The sequence below is a fragment of the Coloeus monedula genome, assembly GCF_965178545.1.
Source record: "Coloeus monedula genome assembly, chromosome: 27".
In the NCBI taxonomy this organism is placed as follows: domain Eukaryota; kingdom Metazoa; phylum Chordata; class Aves; order Passeriformes; family Corvidae; genus Coloeus; species Coloeus monedula.
The window spans coordinates 1,471,055-1,483,359 of record NC_138807.1 but is presented as its reverse complement, the minus strand read 5'-3'; the positions used below and the strand labels follow the sequence as shown (position 1 = coordinate 1,483,359).

Below are 12,305 nucleotides of genomic sequence, written 5' to 3'. Positions count from 1 at the left end.
GAAGGTGGAGGTGATTCTTGGAGGTCTCATGGCAAAACCAGCACAGCCCTGCACAGCTGAGCTCTGTGGGAGCACAGAGAGCTGGGTGAGGACTGTGGCTTCCTGGAGTATCCCAAACTGCGGGGCATGTGCTCCACTGAAGAGCCTAATTCCTCTGGGAAGCAAGGGGAAGCTCTGCACAGCAGGGTGCTGTGTTGGGCCATTGCAGTGTCTAACTGTCCTGGTGTCACTGTTTACTGCCTCTGAGGCACAAATGGTCTGAGAGGTTGAATCAAGCCCTGGCAGGGGTGCTCTGGCCTGCTGGTTGGTGCTGGTGTCCCTGCTCCAGGATGGTGTGTCCCTGCAGCCCTTTGGCAAGGTGTCCCACCAGCAGTGCCCTTGGTGGCTGCAGATGATTTTAAGGATAAGACAGAGTTTGAGGATGGGGAGAAGGCTGGGGCAGGCACCTGTTGGCCAAGGGTGGTGGTCCTGGGGGTCCTGCGGAGGGTGCTGGGTGCCCAAGGTGGGCACTGGAGGGCTTGATCCCACCAGCTGGGGGTGGGATGGAGAGGGGGTGCTGGGAGGTCCCACACTGGACCCACGGAGAGCTGACGCTGGGGCACAGGACGGGCAAACAGCAGCGACAGCCACCTCCCAGCTGCCCCACTGCTCCTGGGAGGGCACGTCCCTGTCTGTGGGGGGAGGGAGGCCCAAGAGCCGTGCTGGGGCACGAGGGGTGGCAGGGAGGCACTGAAGGGCAGGGATGGGGGTGTAGGGGCTCTGTTGGGGGACATGGTGAAGGGGGAGATGAGGGGCCGTGTTTGGCGATGGGGTGAAGGGGACGACGAGGAGTCCGGCTCGGGGCCGCCGGCACCCCGGGACCCCGCTGAGGGCGCAGCCAGGCCCCGCCGCGCTCGGCCCGGCCCCGCGGCCCCGCGCAGGCGCAGCGCTCGGGCGGGATGGCAGCGGCGGCGGCCGTGCCGGGACCGGGACCGGGGCCGGGGCCGGGGCCGGGGCCGGGGCCCGGGCCCGCGGAGGCGGCGGCGCCCGGGGAGGAGGCGGCGGGAGCGGGGCCGCAGGGTCCGGGTCCGGCCCGCCTGGCCCGGCTGCCGCTGGCGCGGGTGAAGGCGCTGGTGAAGGCGGACCCGGACGTCACCCTGGCCAGCCAGGAGGCCGTGTTCGTGCTGGCGCGGGCCACGGTGAGGGGTGGCCCCCGGGGGTCCTGGGGACCGAAACGCTGCGGGGTACGGGGATGCTGCTCGGCCTTTCCCAGGAGGTTTTTCCTTCTCTCCCGGGCGGCGGCTGCTCACGGCTCTCACAGCGAGGGACCCGCGGAACGGTTGCGGCCGGCCCGAGCTGGGGAAGGGGCTGGAGCCCAGGAGCGGCTCAGGGAGCTGGGAAAGGGGCTCAGCCTGGAGAAAGGAGGCTCAGGGGGACCCTTCTGGCTCTCTACAATTCCCTGACAGGAGGGGGCAGCCAGGTGGGGGTCGGTCGCTTCTCCCAAGCAATAAGGGACAGGACAAGAGGAAACGGCCTCAAGCTGCACCAGGGGACGTTTAGGATATTGGGAAAATTCCTTCATGGAGAGAGTTGTCCAGCTCTGGGAGTCACCATCCCTGGAACTGTTCAAAAAACATGTGGCTGTGGCACTTGGGACCATGGGGTAGTGGTGAACATGGAGGTGGTGTTGGGCTGATGGTTGGACGCAATGATCTTAGAGGTATTTATCCACCTAAAGGATTCCATCATTCATCTCCTGAGCACAGGACATCTTTCCCCCTACAGAAGGTGCCCTGGGAGCCCCTGGTGTGGAGCAGGTCTCCCAGAGATTGTGGGTTTCAAGGAACCCATATTCCCAGCTTTCTCCTCATTGCTTGTCCTGTGCATCACTGTCCAACCATTTCCTTCAGTATTTTCAGGAAAGGGTAATGTTAGCGTGAAGATTCCGATTTAATCCTGAAGTCTTGTAAGACTTTTCTTTTTCCTTAGGACATTCTCTCTCTCATCTCCTATCTGAACTTGTCCTGTTTTGCCTTGCAGGAGCTGTTTGTTGAAACCATAGCCAAAGATGCTTATGTGTATGCCCAGCAAGGAAAAAGGAAAACCCTGCAAAGAAAAGACCTGGGTATGGGAACATGTTCTGTGCTGGCCTTAGCAAAGGGTTGCTGGGGTGGGGGATTTTTCCACCTGTCTGGAGGTGCTGAAGCAATTATGGATTCTTCTCTTTCTTTCCCTGAAGATGGGAGAGAAAAACTTCTACCAAAGACTACACTGATAATGTCACACACCATCTCCAAAACAAGTAAATCTCTTTGAAGTTGGTCACTGTGCTGTGATGCTATTTCAAATGCTGCTGTTTGAAACATGCAAATATAGAGTCAGTTTATCTATGTTGTTCTCAATTTGCTTTTCAGATAATGCCATTGAAGCTATTGATGAATTTGCTTTTCTGGAAGGTAAGTTTCTACTTGATTTCAGTGTTTTGTGTAATCACTGACTTGGGAGAGAAAGAACTGAATCATTTGCAAAGCTTTCTGTTCCCACATTTTCAGTAATTCCTGGTGTGGCTTGCTGTGCCCCTCTGAGCACTGGAATGGCTCAGCTGGACCCTGAGGCATGTGCAGTACTTTTTTGGCTAGATTTGGTTTTACTCATGTGTGATTTGCTTGAACTTTAAAGTTACTGCACTTTCTTTTGCCAGCTTGTAAACAAGTTTTATTTGTTCACAGAACTGCACTTCTGATTCCTGAGACTATAATGTGTGCTTTCATTTTCAGGTACTTTGGACTGAGCTGGACAGAGACAGAGCTCTCTGGAGAAGGAGACTGCAGAGGTGGTGTGAGATGGAAAACAGGATGCTGAGAGTTCAGAAATAATTCCTAGAATTGAGACACTGAAATTGAGACATGGCAACCATGATATTTTGTATGAAGTTGTTGTAAGTTCTTTATTTAAAATGCATATTTTTTCATAACTATTTTGTATGTCACTTCCCGTGTGGCTGCAGTGCAGCTCTCTGCTCTGGCCAGGTTACACAGCAGTTACTCCCAGTAGCAGTCCCAGCCTCTCTGGGTACTCTGCAGCACCACAGAGCTGTGAACAGAGAGTGGCTTGGCTCAGGTGCCCAGGCACAAGGAATTTTTTTAATGGATGTGTGGGTTTTGTTATATATGTTTGTCTCTTAACACAATTAAATTGTTGTTGTTGTTGTTGTTTTTGAACAGCTGTGCTGATTTCTGCTCTGGGCTGGGGTTCCTGTAGCCTGGTGCTAAATGGTGTGGTTTTGATAGGATGCCTTCTCTAGCATTTTAGTTTTTCTAGTTGTTTTCTCGAGGAATCCATCCCAGAGAAACCCGGCTGTCCTCCAGGAACTGGGATGAGCTCCAGGGGAGCTCGGCTTGTTCCGAGGGCTGTGCAGCTTCCATAAGTGTCTGTGATTGTTGCACTTGTAAGTAATTGTAGCAAAAAACATCCCAACCCAGCCCCCCAGTCCGCATTTGGATGCCAGAGGAGTGCCCATGCTGCTGTCACTGTTCCCTTGTGTGCTCTCACTCCTGAATCTGGCAAAAACATTTTCTGTGGGAGCTGGATCTGTTCCCTGCCCTGTGCCCCTGGAGGGGTGGGTGCAGAGATCTCAAGTTCTGTGACGAGGAGCTGTGTGCATCCTGTGTTCAGGAACACTGCTGCCATTGGCCGTGTCCGAGAGCCCCTGACAGCGCACGGGCACCAGCTGCCTCTGCTGCTTCCAGGACTCTGGTGACTAGAGCTTTCCTGCTTTAACTAGTGCTTTCCTACGTGGATGTAACAGCAGAACTGTGTGGCTGTGGGGAACACGCTGCCATCACTGCTGTGACACATCCTGCTGTGTTACCAGCGTTGTCCAAGTGCCAGCTCTGACTCCATTTGGTCTGGGTTGTCCCCAGATAAAACCGTTGAATGGGATGAAGGAGGATGAAGGATGCATGTTTCTTTCAAATGAGGGTGTTTGGGAGTGGCTCCCAGTCACCACAAATTTAAATTAGTTTGGAAGTGGTGGTGAGAACAAAGACCCCCAAGGGAGCTTCCCCAGGCTGTCAGCAAATCCAGTGGCTCTCAAGAAACACTTTGAGGTTTGCTGAGAGCCTGATGCAAGCCTCGTCATGCACAATCCTGATCATGTGGGAGAGGTGCTCATGGCCCAGGCTGCCGAGGTGTTTGTTCAGATCACAGTCTGGGGACATTTGCTGGGATATGCAAACCCATTTGGCTTGGACCTGTTCACCTTCTCACCTGCCAGGGAGGGCAGCTATAAGTGTCAGAGGTACTGGAGATTTTCCTGTGCTTCCCAAGGTGCAGCGTGCAGGACCCACAAGCTGGGGCTCTTGTAGGCTCCCGTCTTTGCCAGTAAGTTAATTTCTCCTTGTCCTTGGCACTGCTTCGGCCTCTGGCGTGGCAGAGCAGAGGAGGTGTGGTGTGGGGCTGCGGCGCGCTCCGCTCGCCTGCGATGCTGCTGCAGGGCTTCGTGTGTGCTTTCCTCAGTGAACAGCTCAGAGGAGTGCCTGCACTTGGCAAACAGTGTGGGCTTCGTGTCAGGGGAAGTTGCTGCACAGGAATCTGGAGGGGGTTCGTGCCGATGAGCTCCTTTGTGCTGTGGGAGGGGACTCCTCTTACCCAGCTCTGCAGTAAGGTGGAAGTAGAAGAGAGCAGACAAACAGTGAGATAAACAGTGCCAGAGTTTTTTCCTGAAGTAACTAAACAGGGTGTTCAGCCCACCTGGCCAGGGTCAGATGTGCCATGTCCACCTATAACAAATTCTCTTCTTTGTGCTGGAGCCATTTAGTTCTGGGTTGGGGGTAGCTGGAGCTGTGCTGGGCACTCAGTGCCTCATCCCAGCTCAGGCAGAAAAGGTGGGGAGTTGTAAGTGGGGTAATGCTGGGCTCGGTGGTTTGTGGCCGCAGGTGCGGGAGCTGTCAGCAGAGTGGAGGAACAAGGGAATCTTTGCAGAGAGGGGCTGCTGCAGGAGGCAGAGCCATTTCCTCCACGTTGGGCATGGTGAGTTCATAGAATCATGGAGTTGTTTGGATTGGAAGGGACCTTAAAGCTCATCTTGTTCCACCCCCTGCCATGGGCAGGGACACCTTTCACTAGACCAGGTTGCTCCAAGCCCCGTCCAGCCTGGCCTTGGACACTTCCAGGGATGGGACAGCCACAGTTCCTCTGAGTTTCCCTTCACTCTCCAGAAATGAAGATCCTTGATGCTTCCACACTCACATCCTGTGCATCCCATGGCTGGGTTTTTTGTGTTGAAGTTTTCCAAGTGACTTTTCCCTTGGGGGATTTAGGACAGAAATGTGCTGGGGACCAGTTGCCCAGATAATCCAACACTTAAACTTCTTGTGTAGCACAGGAACTGATGAGTAGCCTGACCCCTGGGTCTGTTCCTTTGCACAGAGGAGCTCAGTTCCCTGGACATGAGCTGCACCATGGTTGATTCTGTGTTTGAATTCCCTGTTTATTGCTGCATAAGTTCAGGACAACTGCAGACTTTTGCTTCCCAGGATTGATGTTGTAAGTGCTATCAGTAGGACAACAAGCTGCCCTGACAAAGTAGAGAAAGCAGAGGAAGTAGACAGTAGCTCCATTTGTTCATCAGAAAAATGTCTGTGGCCTTCAGGAGCAGCCTGTGGGCCCACATCCCCTCTGCAGTGGCTGTAAGGACACAACAGCTTCATGCTCTGAGGTTTCTTAGGATTTTTCAGTGCATGAGAGCAGCACTTGTACAAATGCAGCCTTTAGTGTTTGCCAAATACCAGCTTCTTGTGTATCATAGGAATGATAAAATTATCGTATCCAAATTAAGAGCTGTTACAAGCAGTGACAGCTTGTCACCTCCATAGACAACAACTTTAGAAGAATAATGATGAAAGTAGAACCACAGAATGTGCTGAGTTGGAAGGGACCCACAAAGATCATCAAGTCCAACTCCCTGCCCTGCACAGAGCTATCCCAAGAGTCACATCATGTGCCCCAGAGCATTGTCCAAATGCTGCTTGGGCTCTGTCAGGTTTGGGGCTGTGATCATTCTCTGGAGTGCCTGTTCCAGTGCCTGCACGCTGTCTGGGGGAAAACCCTTTATCTAATACCCAGCCTCAACCTCCCTGACATGACTTCAGCCCATTCCCTTGGATCCTGTCACTGTCACCACAGAGGAGAGATCAGTGTGTGCCCCTCCCCTTCCCCTCACAAGGAAGGAGTAACTGCAGTGAGGTCTCTCCTCAGTCTCCTGCAGGCTGAACACACCAAGTGCCCTCAGCTGCTCCTCAAAATCGCTTCCCTTGAAGCCCTTCCCCAGCTCCGTGTCCCTCCTTTGGACACTCTCCAACAGCCTTGGACCCTTCTGATCTTGTGGTGCCCAGAGTGCCCCCAGCACTGGAGGTGAGGCTGCCCCAGTGCAGAGCAGAGCGGGACAATCCCTCCCTGGCCTGGTGCCCCCCAGGACACGGTGGCCCTTTGGGCTGCCAGGACACACCGGGGACTCAGATCCAACTTGGACCAACCAGGACCCCCAGGTCCCTTCCCACGGCGCTGCTCTCCAGCCTCTGATTCCCAGTCTGTCCCTGCATCCAGGGCTGCCCCACCCCAGGGCAGGATCCAGCACTTGCCCTTGTTGAACTTCTTTTGGTTGGTGATGACGTAGCCCTCTGATTTTCTGAGGTCTCTCCGCAGGGCCTCCCTGCCTTTGAGGGAGTCAACAGCTCCTCCCAGTTTTGTATTGTCTGTGAACATGCTCAGTCTCCCTTCCAGTCCTGTGTCCAAGACATTAATGAAGATGTTGAAGAGCACAGGGCCGAGGATGGAGCCTTGCAGCACTGGTGACTAGTGCCACCCTGATGTCACCCTAGTCCCTGTCACCCTTTGTGCCTGACCCATGAGCCAGTTGTCACCCATCCCATGATGTGTTTATCCAGCTGTGGGATGGACAGTTTGTCCAGAAGGATCCTGGGAGAGACAGTATTGAAAGCTTTGCTGAAATCCAGAAAGATTACATCAACTGGCTTTCCTGGGTCAACCTGGTGGGTCACCTTGTCATAAAAGGTATGACAAGCAGGACTTTCAGGAAGCTGTGCTGGCTGTTACCAGTGACTGTGTTGTCTTCCAGGTGTTTTTCAACACCTCCCAGAATAATCTCCATAAGTTTACCAAGCACTGAAGTGACACTGAAAGGCGTGCAGTTTTTGGGATCCTCCTTGCTCTTGAAAATCAGCACAATGTTCACCAGCTTTCAGTCAGCTGCAACCTCTTTGGAGTTCCAAGAGTGCTCAAAAGTCATCAAGAGATATATATATAATATTTGCCTAAAAATAAAAATCACAGCTTGTATGGCAGCAGAGCTGGGAGAACAGGGGTGTCTTCAGCTGGCACGATGTCCTTTGCCAAGTGCCAGCTGTCTGCACCCTGCTGTGGGTGAGGAGCATCCACAGGAGTCACCACTGGAATGGCTGATGAGCTGGGAATTGCTGCCTGGCTTCCTGCTCACTCCTTGCCTGAGCAAAGGCAGCCAGCAGCAGCTGTACCCCAAGTGTGAGTTTCAAATGCCCCTTCATGTTTCCTGATCCCTCACAGCCGGCGCTGGGGACACTGAAAATCCGTTTTTAAGTCAATGCAAAATTTACATTTTTGCAGCACACACTGGGTCTGTGACTTCAGCAGGTCAAAGCAAACAGATTACAGTGGTGTTGGATGATGCCATGGGCACTTTTCATGCAAGTTTTCTTCCCTATTATCTGATGAAATAAGGACTTAATCAATAAATCTTGGAGTACGGCCACTGCTATTAAGGAAAAATCGCTCATTTCAAAAGAATTTCCAGAAGAAACAGCCTTTAGCTAAGTAAGGCTGGTAATTTGTAAACTCAAAATACAGCAGAGCAAACCAATCCAAAGCTAGATGCCATGCTCCTGTGTTTCCCCTGCTCCCACACCTGATCCCAACTGATGCAGAGCTGATGTGCCAATGCAGGAGGTGTGAAGAGCTGCAAAATTGGGGTTTGGCTGGGGGGGACAGGTTTGTTTCCAGCTCAAGCAGCTTCACTGGGCTCCAGGACAGACAGAGCCCTCTGCCCTGCACCTGCTGGGCTGAGGCTTGCTCAGTATGTGCAAGGTCTGTGGTTCAGCCATGCCTGAGCATCCCCTTTTCCCTTTGCTAATCAGGGCATTCACCTGTTCTCACCCCATCCCTCACGTGCTCACTAAAGAAAAAGCCTGTGGTTTCCTAGTGAAATTTTAATTGCATTCTTTTTTAGTCTGTGTGCACTGACCAGTCTAATATGAAGTGTTTTACTCCTGGTCTGCAAACACCAGTTCAATCTCACTGCACTGCTACTGCCAGACTGTCCTTAGGAATTTCCTCCTCACACTGAAGGAATCTCTCTCCCAGACAGACTTCCCAGGGGTGGGCCATGTCTTTTTTGTCAATGTGTGGTACTCAGCCCTGGTTTGGGCTCGGGCCTCCCTAGCATCATCCAAAACATGAGTGGTAACCCTTGGTGGATCCGGTGTTTCGCAGACATCTCTGGCAGTTCCATCAGCGTGGACGTTGGGAAGTGCTGCTCCAGCTGCCCATCCCAGCAGATCAGCTCCCTCCACCTCGGCCTCCCAGGGCTCTCCAGACAGTCCTCCATGCTCAATTTCCTAAGGAGAAGGAAGGTGAGTGCTTGGGGCAGGGGGAGGGTCATGTGCTGGTTACAGGAGCTGTGGTTTTATATGTGTTTTAAAAGACCTGGTTTTGGATTCTGAGAAAACCCATGTCTGAATCTCTTGTCCTCCCCTGGCCCGAGCAGTGGCTTGTGCAGGTGAGACAGATGGAAACTCTCCAGCAGTGCTCAATACCTCGGGGCAGAGGAAAGGCCAGAGCTCAGCCAAGGAAGGGGCTGTGGCAGTGCCCACCTGGCTGCCTGGGCAGCATCTGAGCATGGTTCTGGCCGCTCCCAGCCCAGCAGCTTTCAGCCACCTCTGCTGTACCTGAGAGCTGCTCTCCCACGTGCAGAGAGCTTGGAGGCCTGTTTCTGCCTCTTTGAGCAAGAATGGCAGGATGTCATTCCCAAACGATGTGCCATGTGTCACTCCTAGGAGGGACTCGAAAGAGCCTGTGCATTTGGAGACACGGCTGTGGTGCTCTCCTCATCCCAGGAGAGGTGACATTGCCTAAAGTCCTATCTCTACCCAAAAAAACTCTGTTGAGGGGTGAAACAAGCTCTGTGGGTGCTGCACTTGTGTATCCTGTGAGGGATCACCTGTAGCTAAGACAAATCATGTTACCATGTGTCCCATTGTTACCGGCACCGTGGCACTGCTGGTGCAGCATCCTCCAGGCAGGCAGGGAGAGAGAGGAGTAAAAGCTGAGCCAGTTCCAGGTCAGGGCAGGTTTGTGTCAGGAGCTGATGCTGGAGGCTGTTCCCTGTGCTGTGTTTTCACCCGGGCACGCCCCTGGCCCTGTCCTGTGCCACTGCAGGTGAGAGCCCCACGTTCCTGCCCCGGGGGTCCTGCTGTGAGCCGGCCCGGCTGCACCTGGAGCGGCTGCTGCTCCTCGAAGGGAGGTCGTGATCGATGTGGGGAAATGCTCTGACCCAGCCTACAGTGCAGGTATGAAGGAGGGAGAGCTCCTCTCCCTCCCTCTGGGAATATGGGAAGGAGCCCTCTTGTGTGACCAGCACCAGTGTCCAAGCTCAGGGCACCCAGTGTGCTGAGCAGAGCCTCTGCCTTTGCAGGTATTGGGATTGTGTTTTGGGGTTGGGTTTCCTGTTGCTGGGCCTTTACAGCACAGGTCTGCAGGCACAGTGATAATTCTCTGCCCTGTGCATGGGTGAGGATGGAGATACAACCACCTTTTGTACAGGGAAATGTCCTCTAGCCAGAGAGCATGGAATCAGAGTAACCCAGGCTGGGAGGGACCTCGGGGATCTCGGCTCCAACCCTCCCAGTCAAAGCAAGGAAACCAACCTGATGATAAAAGCTCTGCTGGAAACAGAGCCTGGAAAACGTAATTTCCTTACTGACAGCCTGAAATGCCCTTTTAGTACCAGTGAACTACACTGATGGTTCAAAAATTGCTTGGAAATGGAAACTCCAAATGAAATCATTCCAGACGGGTCAAAACCTCCCACTGGGACAAAGCTGAACTGGTTCGCTGTGAGCTGGTAAGTGTCTTGTGAGTTCACTCATAAAATAACCCAAGACACGTCAGTGGAGATGAACTGATCAGAATGCAAAGTCGTGTTGAAATGATTTACCACAACTGTTTGATGAAGTCCATTGTTATAAATGAATTTTGGGATGTGGTTTTTGCATTCAATAAAGAATTAATTGGTGAGAGGGAAAGAGTTGATTATAATTAGGATGGTTTGTTTAAAGTTATTAGTGGGCTTGGTTGTTATAGTTAACCTTAATTGCTTGCTCATAAATAAGTTCAGGGATTCAGTGTTGAAAATGTTTTATTATTAAAAGGAGTTGCTGAGTTTACCTCATAGGATCGAATGTAGAACTTTCCAGAACCCAAATGAAGTAAGGTAAGGGGCGGGCTCGATGAGGAATTACCATAAAGGGTAAGACAAGGAGCAGCATTGGATGGACCAACAGGAGGACCCTAGACAACGATCCAACAGAAAGGAGCCAGTCAAGATACCCAAGACATCAACGAGCCAATCCCAAGAGACTTTGGTGGGAGGAGGAATGGGCGGTGCAAGGGCGGGGTTTGGGGTATAAAATGCATCGCCCACGGGCTGTGGGGTGCCCCTGGGCACAGCTGTTCCGTGGTGTATGTGCAGCGCTGGGCTTTGTTTTGTGCTACCCAGGCCGCCGCTGTGGTTTCCAATCGTCTGTATTCCAGTGAATGGAGTCAGTGTTTAATAAATTCATTAAACGATCAAGATTGTGGCCCTGTTTTTCACATCCATTGTCCTGGAATTTGCTGATGTAGTTTTTTTTGGCATTTCTAAAACCCAAGCCTGAAACCTCCCGGCAGCTGCTGTGGCACGGCTGTGGCACGGCCACTAGAGAGGGACAGAGACCGCGGGAGCACTAAAGGGAGCCCGGAGAGCAGCGCAGGGGCCCAGGAATTCATCCCGCGATTCTGTCCGCTGGAGGGGCTCGGAGTGCGCGGCGGAGCCCCCCGAGGGCTCTGCCTGGGGCCGGGTCCCCGCCTGCGGCAGCGCCAGGAGGGCCTGCAGAGGCGGCGGCAGCAGCTGGTTATCCAGCTGCAAGGGGAAAAGGCAATTAGGCAGCGTGAAGTGCTTTCTTCCAGAGCTGGGAGAATCAGCATTTACTTCCCAGACATGTTAGTGGAAGGTGAGACATGTTAGTGGAAGGTGCTGGACGATTCTGTTGCCCCGGGGAGGAAACTCACGGAGCGGGGAGGGAGAATTTCAGTCAGGGCTGGCAAATGCGGACTCGCCGCCAGCTTTGCCTCTGCCCTGGGGCAGGCCTCTGCACTTTCCTTCTGGATCTTCCCCTGCAAAGTCGGGCTGATACTTTCAGTGACATGGTAAAAACTTGGAAACATCAGCGGAACGCAGGGGGGCGCGGGGCTGGAGAAGGGTGTTAAAATCTTACCCAGAAATACTGACTTCCAGGAATCCGTTGTCATTTTGTGTCCCACTCTTAAGGCATCCCAGAGATACTTGCTTTCAGAAATCACTTTTTCCTCCCCTGAAAACAGCTCCGTCATGGAACAACGAAATCTCCTCCAGCAGCTGCTGAAGTGGTTGGGAGGGGGCAGGAAACTGTTCAAAGCCAGGAGCCAAACACAGACCCATGAAGGACCCACACCCGAGGACTGGGGCAGGGCAGGACCAGGTCCTAGATAGAGCCCAAACCCACTTGGCCATCAGCTCAGCCATCCTTCTCCCCTTCCTCTAGCTCATGAAATGGAGATTTTTAACCCTAATTTATTTGGTGAGGGGAGAAAAGCACAGAAACAAGGTTGTTTCTTTCTGATGTTCTCATCAGCTGAGACTGAGCCAGGCAGGACAGTCTGTGCCTCTGCTCATCCAAGTGGATGTAGGTGCAGCTGGAGGACCCTTGTTCCTTCTCTCCAGTTGCTGAGCCCCTGCCTGGGCCATCAGGACCTGCCACGGTGGCATGTCCTGGTGTGGTGGTGACACAGCAGCAGGGATGTGGCTGTTGGTGTGCCCACCCAGAGGCCCCCACCCCGCTCTCTGCAACGAAACCGGGAATGTCAAATCCAGACAGAACTGCTTTGTGTCCTGGGAATTTTTCATTGAGTTAAAGCTGGAATAGGGAAAGAAAAGGCAAAGCAGGACTTTGTTCTGCACTCCCAAAGTTGGGGCTATT

The 12,305-nt window shown here is 53.0% G+C and overlaps 1 protein-coding gene and 1 long non-coding RNA gene across 2 annotated transcripts; both read left to right on the top strand.

Moving 5' to 3' along the window:
* Window positions 1-938: 938 nt before the first annotated feature.
* POLE4 (DNA polymerase epsilon 4, accessory subunit) lies at window positions 939-9,550 on the top strand (the record flags this gene model as incomplete). Its single annotated transcript, XM_082297676.1, has 6 exons — window positions 939-1,178; window positions 2,020-2,104; window positions 2,394-2,435; window positions 2,757-2,917; window positions 8,524-8,663; window positions 9,469-9,550. The coding sequence occupies 4 exons, from the start codon at window positions 939-941 to the stop codon at window positions 2,768-2,770; spliced, it is 381 nt and encodes a 126-aa protein (XP_082153802.1). The 3' UTR covers window positions 2,771-2,917; window positions 8,524-8,663; window positions 9,469-9,550.
* On the top strand, window positions 9,549-10,685 carry LOC309582629. The gene is made up of 3 exons (XR_014227112.1): window positions 9,549-9,599; window positions 10,034-10,153; window positions 10,461-10,685. It is a non-coding gene; the product is annotated as an uncharacterized lncRNA (long non-coding RNA).
* Window positions 10,686-12,305: the final 1,620 nt, after the last annotated feature.